Below are 25,143 nucleotides of genomic sequence, written 5' to 3' on the forward strand. Positions count from 1 at the left end.
GGCGTCGCCCTCCGGCCAGCAGGGGGAGCGCGCGGGCCTCTTCGCGGCGGCGGCGGACGTTCCTGGGGTTCCGGCGCCCGCTGAGACGATGCCGGCGCGGAGGTCTCTGACCGCGGCGTCCGTCGCCGGGCGGGCGTCGCTCCTCTCCCGGCAGCGCTCCCGGGCAGCCCTGCGCCGGCGGCCACGGCCTGGGGCACCGCGCGGCCTCGCAGGCGCGGAGCCGCCGCCGGGCAAGAGCTCGGCGGGCGGCGGGCGGCGCGAACACGAGGCGGCCGAGAGCGCGGGTCGTGCCCCGGTGACCGGGGAGAAGCACGGCGGGCGGAAAGCGGGAGGTACCGGAGGCCCCGTCGGCTGCTCAAGGGAGGGCAGCGGATCTCCTCCGCGAAGCGCGCTGCTCGCGCTCCAGCCAGCTGCAGGAACCGGTATGCTGCCGAGAGCCGCTCAGAGGAGTCAGGCTGCGCGGCCGGGGATAGGGCTGCCCCGGGGGCTCCGGCCCGGTTCTGGCGGTGACCAGCGAGCGGACAGGAAGGCGCTTTGCTCTTTTGCCTCAGCCCCGCCTGGAGCCCGCAAGGAGGGTCCGCAAAATGAGTCGATCGGGGCGGGGGGGGGGGAGATCTCGGCCGCGTGCTTGGGCAGGGGTGGCTCTTGTGCACCGGTCTCTGGGTCTGCACGGGCCTGATCCGAAGGACTCCTGTCTAGGTGAGACGGCATCGGTGAAGGGCAGCCAGGTGTCCAGCAGGAGGTACAACAGAGCAGCCCCGGGGCTGACCAGGAAACAATGGAGAAATCGGCAGAAGAACAAGCGGCGGCAGAAGAACAAATTCAAGGCCTCCAACAGCCAGCCTCAGGCGTCTTCTGCAACAGAGGAGCCTCCTGATGACCAGGGAAGCCTGACCCCGGATACCGAGGTGCCGAGCAGGCAGACGCCGTCCCTGCGGCAGCGTCTGGAGAGCCGCCTGGACGCCGCTCGCTTCCGCTACATCAACCAGCTGCTGTACACACACTCTAGCCAAGAGGCAGCCCAGCTTTTCCAGGAGGACCCTGAAGCTTTAGCCGTCTACCACCGAGGTTTTGCCCTGCAGGCAGCGCGCTGGCCCGAGCGACCCGTGGAGCGCTTTGTGCACTACCTTCGCCGCAGGTCAGAGTGAGCTCAGTCCAGTGGGCTGGGGATGCCTGGACTGCCAGAGGTCTGCCTGAGGATCTGAGACTGGAACAAAGCTGATCTGCTTTGAGGCTGTGGCTGTTGTGGCCTATGAGTTCTGGGCCCTGCTCTGGTGCAAGATGTGCATTTTGAAACCACAAGCCTGAACATTACCCTGTCAGTTGGTTTGGTCCAGTTCTCCTTTGGGATCAACAAGCTTCTTTTCTGGTTGAATTTGTAGCAGCCACCATCTTTTCTGGGTGACTGTTCTGTCCTGCTATTAACAACCTTTTGGCAAATGTTACAAAAAGGCCTGTGTCCTGTGGCATGCCTGCTGGAACGGCTTCCCTGTGGCTGGGAACGAGCAGAGAACATAAAGGGGCCTGTGGTGAAAGCAAGTTTATTTGGATACAGGAAAATAATTTAGAGTTGATGAGAGCAACTACTCTTAATCCAAGCTAAACAATAAGCCTGCTTTTTAAAAAAAATTCCATTTATATCCCGCCCTTCTCCGAAGACTCAGGGCGGCTTACAAGCTTAGCAGTAGCTTGTAGCCCCTCTCCCCCTCCACGTGGCAGGCTTTCCTCCGAGGGTCAGTGCCTCATGCCTGCCCAGACACAAACTTGGGGTCAGGCTGGGGGTGTGTGAGAGGGGCGGGGCGGCTGCTCTGCCTGTTCTGACTTGCCCTCTCCTCCCTTGCAGACCAGCCTCCCTGGTTGTGGCTGACTTTGGCTGTGGGGATTGCACCCTGGCTCGCAGCCTGCCCAACCGGGTGCACTGCTTCGACCTGGTGGCCCTGGACCCGCGGGTGACCGTCTGCGACATGGCCCAGGTAGGCCGGCGGCCGAACGGGCTCCCCTCCCCTCCCCTCTCCCCCCTCCGTCAGACAGGTGTTCTCGTCGCCCGCAGGTGCCGCTGGAGGACGCCTCCGTGGACGTGGCCGTCTTCTGCCTGGCGCTGATGGGCACCAACCTGCGCGAGATCCTGCAAGAGGCTCGCCGCGTCCTGCGAGCCGGGTAGGCGGCGGGGACGGCCGGGCGGGCTCCCGAGGCGGCTGGGCGAGCACTCGCGCTCTTTCTCTGCGCCGCAGGGGGACGCTGCTGGTGGCCGAGGTGGCAAGTCGCTTCGCGGATCTCCGGGCCTTCCTGGGGGCGCTGACCCGGCTGGGCTTCCGGCTGATCTCCAAGGTAGGCGGGGCCGGGCCGGGCTGGGCTGGGCTGCCTGCCCCGGGCGCCACCGACGGCCTCTCCCTCCGCAGGACGTCTCGGGCAGCCACTTCTACACCTTCGAACTGCGCAAGACCGACGCGGCGAAGGCGGCGGATGAGCCGCGCGGACTGGCGCTGCGGCCCTGCCTCTACAAGCGCCGCTGACCAATAAAGGCCCGTCTTGTTCGACGACTAGCGGCTCCCGTGTGGTTCTCTGGGAAATGTAGGCGGGGCGGCTGCCCCGCGCAGGCGCGCGGCGGCGGGCCGGGCGCGGCGGCGGCGGCGGCGATGTCGGGCTCTGGGTCCGGGGGCGACAGGGTAGACGTCAACCGGGCCGGCGTGGCGGAGCTGGAGCGGGCGCTGGTCGGGATCGGGCGCCGCCGAGCGCGGGGCATCGTGCGCAAGAGGGAGGTGAGCGACCGGAGGGCGGCTCGGCGGGGGGGGGGCTCTTCCGGGGCGGGGGTCCCGTGGACGCCCGCCTGACCGTCTCCCGGCCCGCTCAGGAGCTGAGGGGCTTCGCACGCCTGGAGGACCTGCTGCGCGTCAAGGGCATCACCGCCCGGACTCTGGAGCTGAACCGCCAGCGCGTGACCTGCTCGCACCGCCCGGAGACCCCCGACGGCCGCCCGCGACGGCGCCCCGGGCCGGGCGCCCAAGGCTCTCCGCGCGCCGGTAGGGAGGCCGGTGGGGCGCGCAGCCTCGCCTGCGCTTCCCCGTGCCCTTCGCAGGATGGCGGCGGCGGAGCGGGAGGACCGCGCGAAGAGGTCGCCGCTGCGCGCAACCCCGGAGGGCCGGAGCGCAGTCCTGAGCGCGGCAGCGGCGGGCCCGGTTCCCCGAGGGGCCGCCGCCAGGAGGAGGAGGAGGAGGAGAGCAGCGACGGCGACGAGGCGGGCGGGGATGGCTACTTCTACTACACGGTGGACGAGCGCTGGATCGATTATGTGGAGCGGACCGAGGGCGGGGGGCTTCTCCAGCACTCCCGACCCAAGGTAGGAGGGGAGGCAACCCGCTCGGCAGGAGCTTGATTTGGTGGGCGGCGGGGCGGAGCCTGCTTGCTTCGGGAGGGATCCGGTGGGGATCCTCCGTCTACCCCAGCTGGCTCGGGCTGCTGATGCCCTGGTCTCTCCCGGTTGCAGATGAAGCGCAAGTCAGAGGGCGGGCCGGAGGGCAGAGCCCAGTCCCCGGGGAAGAAGCTCTGCAAAAGTTCCGAGCGGGGCAGGTAAGGTCCCTGGGTGCGCGTGTGTGTGTGGCTGGGGGAGGCAGACGGGAGTTGGGGTGCTTGCTAGGGAAGGCAGGTGACTTCGCTCTGTCCTCAGGATGCTGGGTCCCTGCATCGCCCGGCCTGTGGCCACTTTTGGGGATCTTCGGAATGCCAAGGCCAGCCAGGCACGCTGCCGGCACGTCCCCCCTGTGGCTCCGCCCCCTGAGCTGCAGGACTGGTTGCGCACTTTCCAGGTGAGCGGTTGGGAGGCTGAGGGTTTCTAGCAAGGAGGCCCATCAGAGGCTTTGGGTTTGGGGGGTTGCAGCCCTTGGATGTTGGGGGTCCGTTTTCTTGCTATGGGATGTTTGGAGAATGTCCTGTAGGTGCAACGAGCATTAAGCGTTTGTAGCTGGACAAATAAAGAGAAGAAGCTTCTTTGTTCTTTTTCTATTCCGTGCATCCTTCTTTGGTTTGCTGCCAGCACTGGAGTGGCCCAGAGAAGCTGCTGGCCCTGGATGAGCTCATTGATCGCTGTGAGCCCCCCCAGATTAAGCACATGATGCAAGTGATCGAGCCCCAGTTCCAGCGTGACTTCATCTCACTTCTGCCAAAGGAGGTGGGTGGCCTGTTTGGAAGGGGACCTCGCACAGTGCCAGGCGTGATGTAGTTGAGCGGTGGCTGTTGGCTACAATACTTTTTACAGAAGTCTAAGCGTGAACGATGTTGTTAGAGAGTGTCAGGTGCTTCCGTTGAAAGAAGAGAGCAAGAACATAAGCAGAAGAAGAATAACGTCCGAGGAGAGCTGAAAGCGGAGCTTCGGTTGTGCTACATGTACAATGGGCACAAAGAAATCAGAGGGCTTGTGAGGTGGAACCTGAACACGGCAAAAGCCGAATGACCCCAGTGAAGGTCAAAGGGAACGGGTATTAGAAGCAAGTGGGCAGGTCCAGGTAGAAGGTTGGGCTCTGATCCTGGCCAGGTCCTGGGGCACGCAGCAGGTCATAAGACCTTCAGAGGGCGTGGATGAATTTTCCCAACCTTGCAGAGCCACCTAGAAAGGTCGCCACTTGGGGATGCTTCCTGTCCCTGCTCTTGAGCAGTTGTGGTTATTGGCACGACATCCAGCTGGACGATGGTCCTGTGCAAAGAGGCCAGAAGCTGCCTGGTGGGCTCCAGGCGGCACACGGCCTGAGTGCATCGGCTGGGCTTTCATTGAACACCCCCCAAACCCCAGCTCTTCCTCCTCTTACAGCTGGCTCTCTACGTTCTCTCCTTCCTGGAGCCTCGGGACCTGCTCCAGGCTGCGCAGACGTGTCGCTACTGGCGCATTTTGGCCGAAGACAACTTGCTGTGGCGGGAGAAGTGCCGCGATGGAGGTGAGGCCCAGCTTCCCCCTTGCTTCCCAATTGTTGGCGGGGTGGGCTCCCCTGGCCATCCTTGCCCTGAGGATGCCCCCCACCCCCGGTCCCTCTGTGCAGGTATTGAGGAGCCGCTGAGCCTGCGTAAGCGTCGGCTTCTGAGCCCAGGCTTCATGTACAGCCCTTGGAAGTTGGCCTTTCTGCGGCAGCATCGCATCGATATGAACTGGCGCAATGGAGATGCCCAGCCCCCCAAGGTACGTTGAGCCCCCCTCCAAGATTGCTTTCATGCGGCAGCCGGGTGTTCGTCTTGCTCGCCCTAAACGTAGACCAGGGAGTGTGAGGGTTGAGGGGCCGGGATGGCCAGTGACCACGAGGCGAGGGCCTTGCCTGTGTCAGCAACAACCACAGCAGGAAGGTGACGTCTGAACTGGTCTCGGGGTGCCCTTGCGCACTCAGGAAGAGGAGGTGCCGGTGAGGGAGATTCAGAAATGGGGCAGTTGAAGAGAGAAGCGTCGGTTGCTCCCACGTGGATCTCATTCATCCGCATTTAGGGATTGGAAGCCCCACTGGTGGCTCTGAGGTCACGGCTATTGATCCTGGGGCTTTCTCCAAGCTGGAAAGCTTAAAGTGAGCTCTCCTCACTTGTGGACAAAGCCTCTCCATTGTTGGGGCCGCAGCTCACTTGTTTCTCCTGTGGCCGGAGCAGGTCCTCAAAGGTCATGATGACCACGTCATCACCTGTCTCCAGTTCTGTGGCAACCGCATTGTCAGCGGCTCCGATGACAACACGCTCAAGGTTTGGTCAGCCATCACTGGTGAGGTGAGCCCCAGTTCAGCTTCTGCGGTGGTGGCCGCCTTCTTGGCCCTGCTGGCCCTTCTGAAGTCCCACTTCTCCCGCAGTGTGTGCAGACTCTGGTGGGACACACTGGTGGCGTTTGGTCCTCCCAGATGAGGGACAATATCATCATCAGTGGCTCTACAGACCGGACTTTGAAAGTGTGGAACGCAGACACTGGCGAATGCGTGCATACTCTCTACGGTCACACCTCGACTGTGCGTTGCATGCATCTCCATGACACTAGGTAAAGGAGCCTGGGGTAGGATAGGGGTATTTGGAAAGCTGGCTGGGGTTTCCTGTGGTGTCAGATGGGGCGCTGAGGCTACTTCCCTTCCCTTGCCAGGGTGGTGAGTGGCTCTCGGGACGCCACCCTCCGTCTTTGGGATATAGAGACCGGGCAGTGCCTCCATGTGCTAATGGGACATGTGGCTGCTGTGCGTTGCGTCCAGTATGATGGGCATAAGGTGGTGAGCGGTGCCTACGACTACACGGTAAAAGTCTGGGATCCGGAGACAGAGAGCTGCACCCACACTTTGCAAGGCCACACCAACCGGGTCTATTCCTTGCAGGTGAGGTTCGGTTTGGGAGAGTTAGAGCTGGAAAGAACTTGCGGGGGCTATTCAGCCCAACCCTTCAGAGCTGCTCGTTTGCAGCGTTTTGTCTCTTACCATTGTGCAGTTTGATGGCACCCATATTGTGAGTGGCTCCCTCGACACCTCTATCCGTGTATGGGATGCTGAGAGCGGCAACTGTTTGCACACCCTGATGGGGCACCAGTCCCTCACCAGCGGCATGGAGTTGCGGGACAATATTCTCGTCTCTGGTAATGCTGACTCCACTGTGAAAATTTGGGATATCAAGACGGGGCAGTGCTTGCAAACTCTCCAAGGTGAGTGTGGCAGGGGGCAGAGACTGGCAGAGCAAGGGTCTCTGGTCTCCTGAAGTGTGGCGGTCAGCTCTGCCATTATTGGCCCCCAGGGGTAGAACTCTGGATGAAGGAAGCCAGCTCTCATGTGCCGCGTCCAGTGTGACGGAAGGCGGGCCCGAGAGCTGGGCACGGCGATGGCCTTTTTGCCAGGCTGATTTTGGAGAACTGCCAGAGCCACATCCGGCTGCATCGGCTGCTCCTCTTGCAAAGGGAGGGCTGCACCCCATGCCTGGAAGCAGCTCCGAGTGTTGGGCATGGGTCAGGAGGGGCCGCGGGGAGGGCTGGTTTTGCTTGGAAGAGGCGACACATGCACATTCCCGCCTTCCCACCTCCCCTCTTTGCAGGACCCAGTAAGCACCAGAGTGCAGTCACCTGCCTCCAGTTCAGTTCCAAGTTTGTCGTGACCAGCTCAGACGACGGCACGGTCAAGCTGTGGGATCTCAAGACGGGGGAATTTGTGCGCAACCTGGTTGCCCTGGAAAGTGGGGGCAGCGGAGGGGTCGTCTGGCGCATCCGCGCCTCCAACACCAAACTCGTGTGTGCTGTTGGCAGCCGCAATGGCACTGAAGAAACCAAGCTGCTGGTGCTGGACTTTGACGTGGACCTGAAATGAGGGGCTGGACTGTTTGGGGAGCCTGCAGGCCAGGTGGCCCCGTCGGGGGGGGGGGGGGTGCGTCCAAGGTCATCTTATTTATAACTGAGGCAGTGGGATCTCCGTGGCTGGCAAAGCGGCAGAGCACTGGGGACTGTTTTGTACACACTCGCAATATATGGTTTTATTTCTGTAGTTACGGTGACAATTTCTCTGCGTACCAGGAGGAAGGGTTGGGACATCTTGACCCCAGGGTTTTTCCCATGCTTTTAACCTTGTGGTGGCCTCTCACCCCAGAACACTGATGGCGTGAACCCGCTGCTGGGTGCACAGCTCAGGAGACATCTTGGAAGGGAGAGCCAGGTGCATGATGACCCGTTGACTGCGGAGGTCCAGGGCTGCCTGGGGGGTCCCCAAGTACACAGGGCATTGGTACTTGCGGGGGACGGAGGCTTCCATGCAGGGCTCCTGGGTGGCTTGCACCCAAACTGGAGGCAGCTGGCAGGCTTGTGCCGAGAGGCTCTCCTGGAGGTGGCCGTTCTGGGTGTTCCAGGCAGCATGGTAGACCTCCAGGCCACCCAGGTAAAGGCCCTTCTCGGGGGCACTGTCAGGGGTCAGCAGGCTGGGCAACACCTGCAAAACCAAGGAGAGGGGTTCATGGCCAAGGGCCTGGGCCTCTCTCTCTCTCTCTCTCTCTTACACACACACACACACACACCCCTCACCTGCTGGTCCAGGTGGAAGCTCTCCAGATCTTGCTTCTCGGCCCGGGCCTTCTCCTGGAGCAGGGCCAGGAAGAGGCGCTGCGGCTGCTGGAAGGCTGCCAGATGGTAGCAGACCACCGGCTCCCCCCCAATGGAGTGCAGGTAGTGGCACAGAAGCTCAGTCCGCCGCTGGAGCGTCCCCAGCCAGTCCTGCAAGGGCTCGGGGCCAGTGGGCGCGTAGGGCAGCCAGTGGCGGGGCAGCTGTTGCCGCTGCAGGGCCTGGAGGAGGGCGATGCAGCGGGGAGAGGAACAGGGCAGCCCCTGCAGGCACTCCTGGGCGCAGGTGAGCTCCTTGCCCACCTGCTTTAGCAGAGCCAGGAAGGCGCCCGCCTCCTCCAGCAGGAAGCGCTGCAGGGGGCGGGGCTTGGGGCGGGGCTGCCCGTGGGGGGGGCGCCCCCGGGCTCCCACCTCCCAGCCACATTGTGTCAACTGCTCCTGCAGCTCCTGCACCACCTTTAGGCCTCTCTTGAGCAGCTCCTCTTGTGTGGTCGGGAGCTGGGGGATCTGGCGAGGCCAAAGGCCCTGGGAGGCCTTCAGAGCCCAGAGCAGGCCTTGGCTGCGGCTGGCCAGCATTTGGGGCTGCAGGCTATCGCACAGGCCTACCCAGGCAGGGTCCATGGGGCTGGGCAGCTGCTGCATCCGGCCCTGGGTAGCTGCCGAGGCTTCATCTTCGAAGAGCCCTTGGGGGGAAGACAGGGCGGATCAGGGCAGAGCCAGTCTGCCTTCTGCCGGCGAGACTGCACTGACGCTTCTTACCTGGGCTTGCCTGGCCGATGACCGCAGCGAGGAGCCTCTGAAGGCCGGAGCCAGGCAGCGGGTGGGAAGCAGGGGCCAAGCACTGCTGGCACAAGCTCTCCACTGCCTGCGCATCCCCCTCATCCAGGACGTGGCCTCCGTAGAGAATGGTCCCTGTGGGGACAGAGAGGGAAGGTGCGGCCCCTCGCTTGGGCTGGGCTGGCAGACCTCAAAGGGGGCTTCTTCCTACCTGCCAGCTGCAGCTGCGCTTCCTCCGAGGAGCCTCCCATCCGACCCAGCTTCTCGAGAGCCTTGAGGCCCGCCAGGACCTCCGCCTGACTCCTGGCGGGACAGAACAGCAGGGACCCTGGCAATGCTGGGCGGTTGAGGGGGAAGAGGAGGCGGCAGCATTGAGGGACCCTTGGGGTGTGGGAGTTCCCTGTCGGGCCTTCCTCCTCTTGGGGCTCTCGGAGGTAGGTGGGCTTTATCCATGAAAAATTTGCACATGCAGCTAGAGACGGTATCTGAGCCTTGGGGGGGGGAGGGGGGCTTTGAAAAACTTGTGGAAGTGCGGAGCAGACTCTGTGGTGCCCAGTGCCAGATCTAGAGTCCGGCCCAGCTGCTCTGGTGCCGCTTCCTCCCACTCAGTGCTCCTGCAGCATCCCTGGCTTTGCACCCCGAGGTGTCCACCCGCTCGCCCTCCTTGGGATGCCGGCTTCAGCTGGAGAGTCATTAAAGCTCCCTGCTGGGTCCCCTCCCCTCCCCCTTGGCTGCTGCTCCAGGTGGGCTGGGGGCCACTAGTGCTATGAAAATAACAGATGAGGTAAAGGGAATTAGACAAGATTGAATAGTGGTTGAAACAGTTAATTTAAAGGGATTTTGAAGGATGTTGGGAGCCCCAACTGGGACCGGCCATTAAATGAAGCGGTGGCTAATGGAAACCGCAGCTGTCCTTTGTTGACCTTGTTTCAACCTTTCTTTTACAGACCTGCAAAGGTCATAAATGTGAGAATTGGTTGCAAAGTTATTTTTTGATTGCCGTTGTAACTAAACAGTCGCTAAATGAGACATGAGGACTACCTGTAGTGCAGCTAAAAAGGGGTTGGATGTTCTAGTGCAGTTTTCCTCTGTGATCTGCAGAACCCTGCAGTTCTGTCTTTATGTGAAGGGAGTCTGTGAGAGACTAAGGAGAACAAAATTCACCTGAACCCAGCCGAGGGGTCCGGCGGAAAAGACGAGCTGGTCAGGAGCCCCACCCCTCCCGAGCCCCTCCCTCCGGCAGGAGGACTTGCGGGAAGCTTTTATTTTAACCAGCAGCTTCCTTCGCCCGAAAAATGCCGAAGGCGTCCGGCCCTTCTGAAGTGGGGCTCCTCAGGCTACTCCTGGGCAGCCCAGCCAAGCAAGGGCACTGCCAGGCCAGGGGAGGGCTACCAAGGTGGTGACCAGGCCCTCTGAGGGGTGGGGTAGGTTTAGCCTGAAGAAGAGAGGACCAAGGGCGCTCTGTGTGTGTGTGTGTGTGTGTGTGTGTGTAAGTGCTCTTCAAACATCTAAAGGGTTAATCCACAGAAGGCGGAAAGTGAACCCAGAGCTTGGAAGTGAGGGAAGCGGATTCAGGTTAGACGGACATCGGGAGGTTCCCACGGATAAGCTGGTCCTTGCCAGCTCCCATCCTTTTATAGGAAAAACCGATCTCACTGTGGCTTTAAAACCAGAGCTGTCAGGTTACAAATTACAGGCTTTTTAAAAAGTATCCTTCTGGGTGGGACAAAGCCATTCTGCATGTAACCTCAGATTGAGTGGGTCTGCGAGATGCTACCAGCCCCCCCACCTCCCGCAAGGCCGGCCTGCCTCCCTTCTGAGCCCATGCCCTGCTCCCTGGCCAGTCCCCACCAGCAGCTGCCAGACACGGCTCTCCTGCCTCGCTGCTCTTCGGAGGCCAACAATTCTAGAGGGGAGAGGGGCGGGCTGCCCCCGCCCATCCAAAGGCCCAGCTGCTCTTGGGGCCACCCTGAGGCACCTGGCAGGCGGGAGAATCCCATCCAGATCTCCGTCACCATTCCTACTCCGAAGGCTCTCCGAGTGACCCCCTGACTCACCAGAGGTAGGATGCGGCCTGTGTCCACGGGGCGTAGTTCTGCCGGTAGAGCAGGGCCCCGTGGAGGACGAGCAGCGAGAGCCGTTTCTCCGTGTCCAGGTTCTGGACCTGTCCCTGCAGCCACTGGTGAGTATGGGCCAGAATGCCTTTCAGCTCCAGGGGCATCTCGCAGAAAAGGGTGATGGCGCTGCGGTGCACGGGTCCTGGGCACCCAGGGGAAGAGAGGGGCTAGTCAGGCAGGGCCTCCTGCGGTTCACGTCCTTTTCCCCCTTTCTTCTCTGGGGGAGCCCCTCCCACTCGGCCTCCCCAGGAGAACAGCCGCACCTGGCACAGAGTCGGTGGCATCGAGCGTCGTGATGAGCCACAGCCGGAACTTGGGGTGGATCTCCAGGGGCCCCCCTTTGCTCAGTCCTGCAATGGGAAAGCAGGAGTAAGGAAGGGTCCCCCCCCAGACTCGCCAGAAACGGGCTTCCCCAGCATCGCCTGACCCTGACCTGCCGGAGTGGTCAGCACCAGGTCCAGCTGCTGCAGGACTTCAGGATCCCAGCGGCTCAGCAGCTGGCAGTTGTCCAGGACCAGCCACTTCCCCTTCCTGGTGCAGAAGGGCAGCGTTCGCTGGACACGCCGGGAGGCGTCTGGGGTGCCAAAGGAGATGACGACCACTCTTCCCTGCAAGGCAGAGCTGCCAATGAGGTATGTGGAGACCCCTTCCAGTCTGTCCGCCTCGTCCCTGTTTCCTGCCAGGTCCCACTCACCTTCCGCCCTCGCTGGGCTGCCATCTGCTGGATCCAGAGCAGAGGATGCGTAAAGGAAACCTGCGATCCGGCCGGGGCCGTGACGAAGATGACTGGCTTGTTGGCACGGCTATAGGAGTAGGGACTGACAGCTGCCATTTTTTCAGTGAAGGACCAACCCAGCAAGCAGGTGGTGAGATCGGAAATCACCGGGCACATGGCACTGGGGCACAGAATGCGCCAAAGGATGGCACGCTGGAAAGGGCTGAGGTGCGCGTGGCTGGGGCACAGAGCTGGCCCCACCACCGTGGAGGGCAGGGAGAAGTACTCCTGCCACTGGGCCGCCTTCTCAGCCAGAGAGGCCAGCAGTCCGTGGAAGCCAGGAAGGTTCTCCAGCAAGGCGCACTCCTCCCAGGCCTCCGCACTCACCCAGCTGGGGCAGACTGGGCCGGGCCCCAGGGGCAGGAGCAGGGCCTGGGCGGCCGGGTCTCGCAGGCCCTGGGTGAAGGCCAGCCACTCTAGGGGGCTAATGTCCCCCGCCACTCGCAGCACAGTCACGGCTCCCAGGAAGAAGTAGAGTGGGCGGTGAGCCTCCCGCATGCAGGGCAGCGCCTGGATGAGCAGCTGCCACAGCACCATCCTGCTGAGCTCCAGCAGCCGGGCCTCCAGGGACTCCTGCTTGCTGGCCTCCTGGCGCTTGGCCGAGATCAGGGCTTGCCGCACACGGCTAATGCAGAACTCGGTGGGGAAGCGGTAGAGCGGGTGCAGGCGGCCCACCTGCTGCAGCGCCTCGTGCAGCCCCACCGCCAGGCAGGCCACCGGCCGATACCTGCCACACAGCGTGGCCTGGTCCTGGTGCTGGGAGACCATGTGCCTGTGCGTGGCGTGCAGCGCTTGGATCTGGGTCTGGAGGAGCCGCACAATCGGCATGAAGTTCTCCTCCTCCAAGAGTGACTGCTGTGGTTTTGAGATCAGGTCCATCAGCTCCTCCTGCAGGGAAGGTGGGCAGAAAGGGGGAAAGGCCTTGGCTCAAAGGACTGACCAGGCTGGACCCCAGACCGGATGGGGCTGGCCCCTTCCTTGCCACAGGGTGGGATTATGAAGCGTCCCTACCTTGGGTGGGCTCCAGCTCTGCTCCCCCCACCCAGCCTTCCAGATGGCCATCAACAAGACCTGCTCTCTCCCCCACCCCCCCGGCGGTGGGCTGGAGATGCCCCGGAGCCTTTGGCTGGCACATCCTAGCTGGGGAGGGTGGGGGGGAAGTTGACTGAGATGCAGGCTGAGAAGGTGGCTTTAGGGTTGTGTGGAGCCAGCCAGCCAGCCGGTGTTGTGCTTGAAGAAGGGCAGCCATACAAGTCTCCTAAACAGGTGCCTCCCAGGAATCACCTCCGTGGCCTCCAGCTTGCCTTCCAGCTGCAGGATCCCAAGATACAAGACCTGCTGGTTCTTCAGGATCTCCGGGCGCTCCACGTGCAGCACTTCGGTCAGGAGCTGCTCCTCCAGGGCCCCCCGGCTGAGGCTGAGGTCGATGAGGTTCAGCCTCTTCAGAAGCGAGTGGTCGGCCTCTGCCGAGGGCAAGAAGAGGACGGGAGGGGTTGCCCACCGGTCTCCCCACTCCCCTCCCTCGCCTGGGTGCTGCCGGCCTTGGGGCCTTCTTCACCTCGTTTTTCAGAATTTTCCAATTCTCCTTCAGAATTTCCTTTCATGGAAGATTTCTGACTTTCTCCCCAGTTTATTAAAGAAATTCTCTTGAAAAGTTTAAATCTGACTCCCTTCCTTCCGGCCGGCCGGCTGGAAGCCACTTTTCCTCAGGGGTTCCCCCCCGCCCCCCCGCCCCACTCCCTTCACCCTCTCTCGGCAGGGATGGCGAGGGGCTGGTCCCAGGCTTTCCCCAGCCCAACTTCTTGAAAAGCAAGGGGTCCGCATGACCCACTGGATCGCCCACTTGCTGTGTAGAGTTTGCTTTGCAGCTGATGTTCAGGGAACTGAAATCCCCCCTCGCCCCTCTGGGTTTCTTGGATGCCTGCCAGATATTTGCAAAAATGCCTCCTCGTTTCGTTTTCCTTTAATGTTCACCCAGATGCTTTTGAGAGAAGCTGTCACAAAATTCCTTACTGGGTGGATGATCATTCTGGATTGATCATTCTTAATATCGTATCATTCTTGATTTTACATGAACACCCTGGTCTTTTTTTGGTGTGTGTGTGTGTGTGTGTGTCGGGGGGTGTTCCGGTTTTTCTTAAATAAATTATACCTTTCCAGGACAGGTAGTCCTCGAGTTACAAGTGTAATGGAGCCTGCCCATTCCACTCGTAACTCGAAAACTCGTGGGAGTGAATATCAGATCTCCAACGAGATCTCTCCCTTGCTTGTTAAGACGCAGGCGGCTCGTTAAGTGAGCATAAGGTATCTCAGGGTGGGGAAGGCCATGGAGGGCCTAGTGATGGAACAGGCCCCCAACGCTTTCCCGACCCACTAAGATACCTCATGCTTCCCCCTCCCTTCCTGCCGCGTCGTACTCACCTTGAAAAAATCCATCTCATCTCTGTTGCAGTTCCTGCTGCCGCCCAGACCTGAGTGCAGGGAACGCTTCGGCCTTCCAGTGGCCCGATCCAGGTGCCAGATGCCTTCTCCAGGCCACTACTGCCCAGAAACGGGCCACCGGAGGGCCACAGAAGCATCCCCTGGCTTTGGTCTCATTCTCTGTTGCAGAGAACAGAGGCCTAAAGTACCATGAGATCACACGAGTTCAGTAGCGTGAGATCTCGCCCCACTGAACTTGCGTGATCTTGCGTTAATTTACGCCTCTGTTCTGTGCAAACGCACCGAAGGCCTGGAGCAGCCAAGAAAGCAAAGGATTTCGATCTTCGCAGGGGTGAGCATTGAAGGCCTGGTGCCTAGGGAGACCCGGGGCGGGGGTGGGGAGGGCAGGAGGGAGTAACCAGAGTGCCACTGCGGTCGCTCATAAGGGCGGACGACTGCTGTGTCAGGACAACCTTCGAAATTTCAGGACTTGCTCATAAGCACTAGGGGGCGCTCACCACGTAACTTCGAAGGAGCCTAACTGGGGGATTACCTGTCATGTATTTCCATACCTCTGCAGTGGAAAGGAAGACTCCCCTTTGGGGGGAGGGCAGAGCGCCTCCTCCTCTTTGCAGAATCTTCCTTATGATGAGCTGAACCTCCTGCCCACCACCCATTCCGTTCTCTATCTAGTCCAGACATGTCAAACACAAGGCCTAGGGGCCGGATCCGGCCCGTGAAGTGGTTTCATGTGGCCCACGAAGCCATCCTGGAAACAGTGAGGGAACGGCCCCCACTGCCTTGGCCCTGGCCCAGAGACCCTCCTTCTGCCAGAGACCCCCAGATCTGTCCCAGTCCTGCCCAGGCCCCCATAGGCACCCTTGATGCGAACGATGTAGAGCTGGCCACGCCCACCCAGTAGACCATACACACTCTAGCCACACCCACCCAGTAGGCCACGCCCACCCAGCCCCCTGAGGGCAACCGCAATGCTGATGCGGCCCTCAGTGAAATTGAGTTTGACACCCCTGGTCTACGTCATTTGCCCCTTTTATATCGTGGCCCAACTCACAAATGTGACTCTGGGCAGCATACAATAAAAACAAGCTATTAAAAACATTAAAAATTATTCCATAATAGAAACATACAGGACAATCCTTTACGCAACCATCCTGCCCCCCCCCCCCGGGTCTTCTCATCCATACCCAAACCTGCCCATATCCCATGACGGCAATTTGGGTAATCTTGGTCGATTCCTTTCTTACCTGCAGCCAAGGATTGAAGAGGCAGCTCGGTGCACAGGTACAGGGAGAAAGAAGGTGGGATGGGCAGGTGCTGGGCTTCCGCTCCATCTTCCTCGGAGGCAGGGAAGAAAATTTCGCCCTCCGGGCAGCCCCAAAACGATTCCTTCTCCATCAACTGCTGGAGAGCCGAGCACCAGGGAACGTCCTTTTCGAAGTCCGTCAGCAGCACGGGGTTGCCTGGAAGAAGACACCGCTGCTCGGGGCTGCCCTCTCCGCCTCGGCCGAACTGGCCCCATGGGCCATGGGGCCAGCCACAAACCTTGCCCCAGATCTCGCTCACCAAACCTGACGGCGTCCTTGAGGCTTTGCTCGAGGTCAGGGCTGGTCAGGGACAGGATTTCCAGGTTGTCCTCGGGGATCTCCTCGCTGACCCCTTGCTCCGCTAAGTCCGGCACGAGGTCAAACAGGGCCTGGGCCTGGGACTCCTCTGCAAGGAAGGGGCCGATGAGAGCCGAGCCCAGGAAGAAAACGCCCGGCAGCCACCCCCCCCTCTTTCGCTCACCCTCTTCCAACGAGGAAGTCATCAGCAGCCAGGTCTGGGCCTGCTTGTCCGGGTCCACCAGGAGAGGCCACCGGTGGGCCCGCAGGTGGACACTGGAATGAACGATCATGGCGGCGAGGCGGCTCTCGGCATCCTTTGGCTTGTGGAGGCGATCCCAGAGGCGCTGCTGCTGAGCCGAGCTGAGCCAAGAGGCCAGCTTCAGCGGGTTCTGCACCGGGAGCAGCGGGGGGCCAGAGGGCGCCTGGCCTGGGCAGGGCAGTTCCTTCTGCAGGAGCCAGCTGACATCACAGGGGCTCAGGAGAACCTGGGACCCTTCGCACACAGCCTGCCACTTCTCCAGCAGCTCTTTTCGCCGCAGTGGGGAGAAGGGACCCAGGTACGAGATGACAGCTGAACAGAGAAGGGCATCGCCGTGCACCGTGCTCTGCTGGCGCTCCAGATCCTGGGGGGAGAAGAAGAGAGGCTGGAACGCAGCAGCCCTTTCCAGGAGAAGGAAGGCCCTCCGGACTCAGCCGTTACCTTGGCCATGGCCGTCCAGCTGGCCAGGTGCTCGGCCACAGAGCTCTCTACCGTGCTGGCATCCTCTTTGGCCTGCAAGGACTGCGTGAGCTGCTGAAGCAGCTTCTCCTGGTGCTCCTGCTTCTGCTTCAGCTCCCGGATGCGGGTCTGGGTGGTGTCCCGCAGGAACTCCGAGTGAAGGCGCCGGTCGCCCAGACTGACTTTCTCCGCATTGATTTGGTCCTCGCAGGACTGCAGCTGCAGCATGGCCGGCTGCCACTCGCGCAGCGCCCACTGGTACCAGTAAATGGAGCAGATCCACTGATAGAGAGTCGCAGCCGCCTGGCTGGCATTCTGGATGGCAGCCGTAGACAAACCCTTATGGCAGACCACTTGGCCCAGCGCCTGGAAGAGCTCCAGGCTGAGAGTCTCCTTGGGGTAGAAGATCAGGTCCTGGAAGGGAGAGAAGGTTGGGCCTGTCTCCCAGGCCTCCTGGGCCCTTCCAAAGTTACAGAGGAGGCGAGCATGGCAAGCATCTGGCCCTTTCCAACACGACAGAACGACAGAGTGACCTCACTGCTCCCGTGCCCCTGCCTGGCTCAGAGGCAGGCGTGGGGAGGAGGCCACCACCTATCTGGGCCAGAGTGGAGGCAGGGAGCTCATTTCAATGGCAGCAATAGCTTAAATTGCCCAGGCTGCAACTTTTCCAGTCGCTGCAGGAAGGATGGCTGACGTACTGTTTAGTGACATACGTCCTTGGGCCAGATGCTGATAGAGATGATAAAATATGAGAGAGAGAGAGAGAGAGAGAGAGAGAGAGAGAGAGAGAGAGAGAGAGAGGGAGAGAGAGAGAATGATACTGCAGGTAATTAGATAATAGGTAGATAATAGGTAGATAATAGAATTTCAGTGGTCACCCAACTTGAACAGTTAAAAAAACAACTATCTAACAACCATGCACACTAATCAATCACGGCCTGCCTGGTTCACATTGCACCCTCTTCTGGGGACACTTCTGTCATCTTAGTCCCAGAGCCTTTTAAAGCAGGATCAGAATAATAACCAAATCTCTAGGTAGATCTAGCTGGCTTCTCACTGTCCCCATAGTTACTGTGGATCACACACTCTCCCTTTGCTATGAATCTCCTTTGGCAACATTGAGAATGTCTTGCCAATCAGCCCTTAGGCCGCACAAATTTGTTTTATGGCAGAGGATGATCCAACTCAGATGGATTCTAAATGCTTTTTAACGCACAATACATTAATTGAAACCATTCCCAATTGTCCAATTTCCAGTTCAAATTTAGCCTCTGTCCTGGGCACCACCAGGGTTCAGAAAGCATACTGACCAAGACAGGAGAACCCAGAGCAGGGCTGCCAATATGGCGAAGGGCCCAGAAGCATCACAGGGCCCAGTTTTGTTTAGCAGCCAGCTGGCAGGCAGGCGACGACAACGAAGGGAGAGGCGATAAGAGCGGTCCTCGGGGAGTGGAAGGGTTGGCACACAGGAAAGGGAGCGTGAGTGTTCTCTGCTGCCCGAGCAGGCAGCGCCAGAGCCGGGGGGGGGGGGCGGGGGGAAGGAAGGCGAGAGGCCAGGCAGGAGGAACAAGTGAAGACAATGAGGGTCCATGGAATCATTTCTCCTTCGTGGGAAACCTTCAGAGAGAGGCTGGGTGGAGGTCTGGAGCAGACAGCGGGAACAGGCAGCTTCTTCCGCTCCACGATCCTGATGCATGCACTGCTCTGCTATTGTAGCTGCACCTGCACCTCGTGGTTAAGGGCCAGAAGCCACACAGAGAGTCCCGGGCGTTGAAACTGACTGGGTGAATTGGGGCCCCTCCCTTTCTTTCAGACCAGCCCAACTCGTTGGATTGTTGTGGATATAGAATGAAGAGAGTAAGTCTAACAAGTAATCAAGAAATAAAAATTCTGGATTGATACCACTGCAGTTTGCTTTCTCTGCAGAAGGTACAAGTTCTTGTGACAATTGTCAACTTCTGAAATGAGCCTGGCTGAAGCCATCGTCGTCGATCAAAGTTGCCACATAGGTTGGGGTGGGGGAAGGGGAAAGGAAAACAAAAGTATTCCTAGATAAAACACAGAGCAGTCTCACGGGAACCAGGGTCATTCCTGCAGGTGCTGGAAAGGTTAGGAGCGAAACTGAATTGAGGAGCCCGCCAATTGCTTTCATTGGGTCCTATGATCTACAGCAGGGGTGTCAAACTGCCGGCCCATAGGCCGGACGCGTCATCCGGAAGCCACACCCACCCCATTGGCAGCAATGGCAAAACAGTCCCGATACATCTCGGGACGTCATATTGACGTTGCGAGTTTGACATGTCTGATCTACAGCATAGCAGAGGGGAGGGAACTGTTACTTTTAGTTACACTGAATCTCTAGGGAAATTTCAGAGTTGGTTCTACTTTTGACCGTGCCGATATTAAGTATCCAATAAACATGTGCTTTGTGGAAACTTCAAGCCTCCGAGTTCTGATTTGGTTTTATTAGCCGGAACCTTGACAACAATATTTTTCCAAACATCACCCACCTTTGGACCAAGAAGGGCAAAACTGGACTCCCCCTTAACAAGGGAGGGAGGGGCTGCTCGTTTGCTTGCTGTCTCTCTTGGCAGCTTACAGGATCAACTAGGCTGGGAGGGAAGGGGGGGTCCAGGTGGGGGTCTCACCTGGTAGAAATCCTCCCTGCTGAGCAGAAGCTTAGCGCTCTCCCACCCGGGTTCCACCTGGAACATCAGGCAGAGGGGGTCGGTCACCTGGACCACCAAAGCCGGGGGTTGCCGGTAGCTCCGCAGTTCCTCGATGTCCTGCACTCGGAGGGCGGCTAGCGCAGCCTTGTAGTCCTGGCTCACCTGAAATGAAGCAGTTGGCTGGGCAGACCCTCACTCTGCCCCGTGCAGGTCAGATGCCCCCTCCCCCCCATGGAGAGAGCTTGGCTTAGGTTATTTCCAAATGGCGAATGCTCTTCCTGGGTGCTGCGATTCCCGGAAGATAAGAGAGCACACTGGTGATGCCTCGGCCTGTGACCGTGGATAAGCTCAGCCGTTGTTTTCATGCAGATGTGAATCGGAACTGGAGATAGAGGGCCAAACCCTGCAAGGGCCCGGGGCTTGGGCCTCTCGCTCCCAGTCAACACGGACTGGGACCAACCTGAGAGGAAGACGCACCATCAGCACAAGGCAGTGCTGCTCAGCCCAACTCCCAGAGCTGGTCCATAGTCCATGGTTTCCAAAGACTCTAAGCTGTCAGGAAGAGCAAGGATGAAAGCACCTCTCCATCTCGGTCCCACCAGAGGTCACCCAGAATGCATTAGCTGGAGACTTGACTGAAAGGAACCAAAATAAACTGTTGGCACCCAGGATCCTCTGAAGCTGTGGGGTGACCACTTGCCCTAAAGAGAGAAGCTGGATGAAAATTGTCCAATAGGGTTGGATTTAGCAGTGGTTTCGTGAAAAGGGGGCAAACTAATGCCTCCTTAAGAGGACAAGCCCCTCTCCCCAGGAAAAATTGAATACGGTTAGAACCGGCCACGTGTCACCTCCTGGGAGGCTTTCTCCAGCGAGGGACGTGGCCCCAACAGACAGCCAGGAGGACCCAGCCTCCTTCCTCAGGCCCAACGCAGCAACCAACTCATCTTGGACACCTCCAGAAGACAGACTCTACTAAGGCCGTGTCCAACTGAAGTTCTGAAATATCGAGGTTGTGAATAATCAGGGTGTACCAACACACCTTTTCATAGTGATATTATTGCCAGCACGAGGATTTTGCCTTGTCACGATCCTTTTTTAAAAGTAAGACTGATTCTTCCCATCAGCTCGATAGCACAAACTCAGCTCTCTTCTCCAAATAATACATTTTTAAAATTATGTGTCATGAAGTTATTTTTAACTCCTAGTGGCCCCCCCCTATGGATTTTCTCTAGGACCATCTGTCTGTATGCTGTCCTTTCAAGTCTCCCAGCGGTGCCCTCGCTGCCCCTGCAGTGGCTCCTCCTTCCTGTCACTCTTCCCTTCCGCAGGGGGCTGCTGGGGCGCAAAGGAGGACGGTTTGAGCCTGGTTGTCTGTGCTTCGAAGGGGAACTCTGGGTTGATTCGTTCAATTATGGTTTGTTTTCTTGGCTGGCCACAATCTTCTTAGGAGTCCTGTCCCAAGTTCAAAGGCTTTCCCCCTCTTGCTTTTTTAAGGTAAAGGTAAAGGTTCCCCCGCACATGCGTGCTAGTTGTTTCCGACTCTACGGGCCGGTGCTCATCTCCGTTTCAAAGCCGAAGAGCCAGCGCTTGTCCGAGGACGTCTCCGTGGTCATGTGGCCGGCATGACTAGATGCCAAAGGCGCATGGAACGCTGTTACCTTCCCACCGGAGTGGTCCCTATTTTTCTACTTGCATTTTTACGTGCTTTCGAACTGCCAGGTTGGCAGAAGCTGGGATGAGTAACAGGCGCTGACTCTGTTACGCGGCACTCGGGATTCAACCCGCCAAATTGCTGACCTTCTGATCGACAGGCTCAGCGTCCTAACCCACTGAGCCACCGCGTCCCTCTTGCTTCTTTAGAGCCCCACATTCATTTCCATAAAGGGTCACAGGGAAGATCACGGCTTGTGCGACTCTGGCCTGTGGAGGCGCGGAGCCATTGTGACTTTGGAGTATCTTCTCCAAACCTTCATGCCTGCTCCAGCATGGACTCATCTGGGCCACAGTTCTGGGCTGCTTGTCATTTGCTGTTGACGGTTAACCCTAAAATGCAGAAGCTCTGCATCCCTTCACCACCTTCATTGTCAATTCTAAGGCTGGTTGTTCTATCTGCTGCCCCTAGTTTGGCCTCCTATGTATTTAATTTTTAATTTAATTTAATTTAATTTAATTTCAGTCCCATGTTTTCACTATGCTCGTGAGTTTTAGTACAAGGGCTGGCAGATCCTGTGCTTTTTCAGCAATCAGGGTAGCAGAGTGCAGTTTACCGAGTTTCTTCCTCCACCTTTAAAACCACACTCACCTCCTTCCAATCCAGCCTCCCTTAACACATAGTCCACACGTAGGCTGAAGAAAGGAGGGGAGAGAGTCCAGCCTTGTGCCCTCCTTTGCCAACTTGGAGCCAGTCTGCTTCACCAATGTCTGCCTGAACCCGACGGCAGGTTTCTCACGACTTCATTTCTCTGAGCACTTTCAGTTCAATAAAAGCTAAGCTGAAGCCATTAAGAAACGCAAAGACTTCCCATTCAGCGCGATGGTATTTCTTGATTATGAAAGCCCAAACAGGCTGGGTCCCAGTTGCTCTACTGAGAGGCCGGAGACGTGACGATGCTGCTTGAGACACCCCGTTTCTTAGCTCTGAAAAGACGGCGTGCGAGGGGGGAAGCGCCAGGAGCCCAGCCCTTCGCCCACGGAAGGCAAAGGCTCACCTGCCACCACCCACCCTCGCACCCAGGGCTTGCCTCCCCACTCTGGCCAGGTGTTGGGGCAGAGCGGGGGGAAAAGGAGGCCTTGTCTTAGACGCAATGAATGCCAAGTACACAACCACCACCACAGGTTCACCAACCCCGGAGCGAGCCGGTACCTTTTTCATGGCCGTCTCCTTCTTCTTCTCCAAAGCGTCTCTTTTCTTAGTGAGAACGTCGATGCGCGCCTCGTACTTCCGGCACTCCACCTCCTGCTGCCTCAGCACCTGCTGCTCCTCTTCCACCTCCTTCTGGCTCTGGGCCATTTGCTGAAGAAGGCAAAGAAGGGAGAGCTGCCATCGGTCATCCTTGGAGCAGATCGAAGACCTGAGCGATCCGGTGGGCATGAGGCCAAGAAACCCATCTCTCCCTTTTTTCATTTAGATACGTCCCTTGGGTGGGGCTGTCTCCTGTCTAGGAATCGCAGTGGTTGTGTGTGGTGCAGGGAGGCAGGGCCGCCGGCTGGCTGCTTTGCTGAGACCCTTTCAGGCCTCCGAAGAGCTGGCCTTCTGCCCTGGAGCAGACCGGGAGAGACAGACTGGAGCTACACTTTAATAGAGGTTACAATAGCAGAGTCCTACCAGTCTGTCCCCTCCCTTCCCTCTCAAATCCCAGGGGAGTTGGGGGTGGGCTGCTCGGGTCCCATCTTTCCTCCTTTGCACCAGGGGTTTCCTCTAGGGTCTTTCGCCAAGGTCATCTCCTGGCTGTGTACTCCTGACACTGTACTCTCAAGGACCTCGCAGAAAAGGGGGGTTGCAGTTCCCTCCCTGGGGCAGGGGGGGGCAGGGTTCAGCCAGTGGACACTCTCCTGGGGCATCACAGAGAGATTGTGAGCTGTGGAAGGAGGAGCCTTAAGCAAAGAGGGCCTGGCCGCCCTGTTCGGATGGCCAGCTGCGAAAGCCTAGCGGGGTGGGATGCTGAGCCCAGGGCTTGAATGGGCAGAAACGCTTCCGGGCTTTTCTCCCGCCAAGGGTCCAGTCTCAAAACCCAGCGGGGGGCTCTGGTTAACGCTGGGAAAGCTTGGCAACAAAAAGCCTCCCAAGCACCGCTCTGGCCTCCACAAACCGCTTGAGACGGTGGCAGGTGGGTGATGTTTGAGGCTGGAGGTCTGGATTAGGGAGAAGCTCTGCCTTCTCTCTGGAAGGGCTGGAATTAATTAATGAAGCTTTGTTCCCTACGCCATCCGTCTAGTAAACTTGCAAGATTTGTTTCTCTCACCATGTATACATCTGAACTAGACTGTGTTGTTTCTCTGGGTCATAGAATATATGTGGGTATGTGAGTATATGCAATTTTTTTGTCATACTTATGTAGTGTATATTGGAGATGATGACCCTTTGGAAGCTGTATTTCATTTTAATGCATGCCGATTAGCATACATTTAAAGTGACAATAAAGTCTATTCCATTCCATTCCATTCCATTCCATTCCATTCCATTCTATATTCTTATTTATTCTATTCCATTCTGTTCCATTCCATTCCATTCTATATTCGTATCTATTCTATTCTATTCTGTTCTGTTCCATTTCTTATCCTATTCCTATTGGCCCTGTCTTTGGTAAATGAGAAGTGCCTTAAAGCAGGGGTCCCCAACCCCCGGTCCATGGACTGGTATCGGGCTGTGGCATGCCAGCAACTGGTCCACACAAGCAAGCAAAGCCCCATGCGTGGGATGCAGGCAGCACAGAAAACCATGCACTCTCTGGTCCGTGGAATAACCTTTCTCCACTGAACCAGTCCCCAGTGCCCAAAAGATTGGGGAACTCCTGCCTTAAAGGGTTAATCATTGATTGGGAAGTCTGAAGAAGAAATCTAGGCAAGGTTGTTGACATGCATCTCATCACTTTCTGTGGTTTATGTGCCCACAGAGGACTAGCTGTATGTATTCACTTCATTGCTTCCTTCCCACCCAGATGAAGAACAAAATGCTTGCCCCCCACTCCCCCCGGATGGGCTTAATTTAGCTGCATTCATTCTCTTCCAGCTTCCTCCGTTGTACTTATGGGTCTGGATACCATCCCATGCAGACCGGATCAGAGAAGGGCGCCTCCCAGCTAAGGGAGCCCTTTGGAGGAATCATCTGGTCAAGAAATCAGTTACCCCAAAGCCCCCAGACAGACAAGTCTTCCCCGCCGGAGCCTCTCTGGGACCTGCTTGGAGCCTCATCTGTGCTCTAAATTCCAAGCTATTTCCCAGCAAGTTATAACTTTAAAACTCACCTGTTTAATCTTGACCAGTTTCTGCTGCAGGGCCTGGACATCCCGCGTATGTTCTTGCTGCTTCTTGCTCACCTCACCCATCTTCTGCAATGCCAGCTTCATCCTGCGGGGAGGACAAAAGGCCTCTCCCTTCACAGTCACCCCAGCCCCCTTAGGAACCATCTCACTGGAATACAGTTGGAGTCCTAAGATTTCTCCTTAGGTTGCGGGGGGGGGGGTGTTGGTTGGTTTATTGATAGGCTGCAGAAAAATGGCTCCACCCTCAAAACACACCCAGACTGATGCTGGCCAAAGACAGGGTGGGTGGCGTGGGCCAGCTGACTCTGCAGCTGGGGAATGACGCACTTCCCTCTCTTTTGGGTACTACAGGCCCAGAATATGTTCCTGCCGTTTATTCTGGGCAGTTTGCCAGCCCGCTTCCCGCCCATGTAAGTGGGGCATTGATGGAGACGATTTCCCCTGCGACCCCCTGAGCCTGAGACCCCCACCTGGCTCTGAAAAATTAATTCATCAAATGCCAACTTAACTTTGGTTTGATAGAGGAAAAGCAGATAAAGCAGGTTTAAAGTTATGTATAAAGGAGGAAAAACTAAGCTGATGAACTGGTCTGCTTTGAGAAGGCAAATGCTGACGGGGGTTGGGAGAACAAATCGGGTCAGGTCCGCTTGGGGGAAAGACAGCCTGATGCAAGCGCAGGGGAGCTCGGAAGCAGGTTTCTGCCAGCGCCCAAGGCCAGGGACCCCGAGAAAGAACGGGGATTACCCTGAACATCTCAGCCTTCCCAAAGCCCCCCGGGGGGGGCTCTTACTGGCAGAACCGGTCATCCTGGGGGGAGGGCTGGAATGCGGGGAAACTTTCTGGATCTTTTGAGCGTGGGAAATTCAGTTCTAGCCTGACTCTACTGCAACCCACATCTTTTAGTCAAAGAATGGGGTCGGGGGGTCTTTCTTTCCTAAGGGGTCGGACTGGGGCAGGCCTGACAGAACGTTTGCTAACAGATGTGGAAGTGAGACCTATATAAGAATGTGCTTTTATCCATTTTGCCAGG

At 58.3% G+C, this 25,143-nt stretch overlaps 3 protein-coding genes across 5 annotated transcripts in view; 2 read left to right on the forward strand and 1 right to left on the reverse strand.

Annotated features, from left to right (window-relative positions):
* Window positions 1–88: 88 nt before the first annotated feature.
* RRP8 (ribosomal RNA processing 8) lies at window positions 89–2,611 on the forward strand (the record flags this gene model as incomplete). Its single annotated transcript, XM_081327673.1, has 6 exons — window positions 89–422; window positions 700–1,138; window positions 1,844–1,973; window positions 2,051–2,157; window positions 2,232–2,328; window positions 2,400–2,611. 6 exons carry the CDS (start codon window positions 89–91, stop codon window positions 2,511–2,513), a joined length of 1,221 nt encoding a protein of 406 aa, XP_081183799.1. The 3' UTR covers window positions 2,514–2,611.
* Window positions 2,579–7,463, forward strand: LOC308667684 (F-box/WD repeat-containing protein 7-like). Of its 3 annotated transcripts, XM_081327089.1 has the most exons (12): window positions 2,579–2,759; window positions 2,852–3,337; window positions 3,485–3,567; window positions 3,665–3,803; window positions 4,031–4,165; window positions 4,802–4,925; window positions 5,028–5,164; window positions 5,617–5,730; window positions 5,811–5,992; window positions 6,092–6,317; window positions 6,427–6,637; window positions 7,021–7,463. In XM_081327089.1, exons 1-12 carry the CDS (start codon window positions 2,637–2,639, stop codon window positions 7,287–7,289), a joined length of 2,229 nt encoding a protein of 742 aa, XP_081183215.1. In that variant the 5' UTR covers window positions 2,579–2,636; the 3' UTR covers window positions 7,290–7,463. The 3 variants fall into 3 exon arrangements, with proteins under 3 accessions (XP_081183215.1, XP_081183216.1, XP_081183217.1); XM_081327090.1 differs by lacking the exon at window positions 5,617–5,730; XM_081327091.1 differs by lacking the exon at window positions 2,852–3,337 and having other exon boundaries at window positions 2,584–2,759.
* DNHD1 (dynein heavy chain domain 1) overlaps window positions 7,457–25,143 on the reverse strand; it is a gene marked incomplete at its 5' end in the record, with an annotated part of 43,795 nt that continues 26,108 nt past the window's right edge. Inside the window, 17 exon segments of the mRNA XM_081327674.1 lie at window positions 7,457–7,901; window positions 7,994–8,731; window positions 8,734–8,762; window positions 8,765–8,941; window positions 9,018–9,109; window positions 10,864–11,065; window positions 11,187–11,273; window positions 11,357–11,531; window positions 11,618–12,586; window positions 12,983–13,161; window positions 15,385–15,600; window positions 15,704–15,850; window positions 15,926–16,367; window positions 16,445–16,894; window positions 19,111–19,293; window positions 21,995–22,144; window positions 24,096–24,198. Coding sequence (XP_081183800.1) covers window positions 7,557–7,901; window positions 7,994–8,731; window positions 8,734–8,762; window positions 8,765–8,941; window positions 9,018–9,109; window positions 10,864–11,065; window positions 11,187–11,273; window positions 11,357–11,531; window positions 11,618–12,586; window positions 12,983–13,161; window positions 15,385–15,600; window positions 15,704–15,850; window positions 15,926–16,367; window positions 16,445–16,894; window positions 19,111–19,293; window positions 21,995–22,144; window positions 24,096–24,198 — 4,684 coding nt within the window. The 3' untranslated portion in view covers window positions 7,457–7,556.

Source organism: Vipera berus (assembly GCF_964194415.1).
Source record: "Vipera berus genome assembly, chromosome: 4".
Taxonomy (NCBI): domain Eukaryota; kingdom Metazoa; phylum Chordata; class Lepidosauria; order Squamata; family Viperidae; genus Vipera; species Vipera berus.

Bases quoted from the DNA above. Each gene is read 5' to 3' on its own strand.
- LOC308667684 (XM_081327089.1), top strand. From the start codon at position 2,637: ATGTCGGGCTCTGGGTCCGGGGGCGACAGGGTAGACGTCAACCGGGCC. The intron at 3,338-3,484 runs GTAGGAGGGGAG...TCCCGGTTGCAG, and splicing joins TCCAGCACTCCCGACCCAAG to ATGAAGCGCAAGTCAGAGGG. The intron at 5,731-5,810 runs GTGAGCCCCAGT...CTTCTCCCGCAG, and splicing joins GGTCAGCCATCACTGGTGAG to TGTGTGCAGACTCTGGTGGG.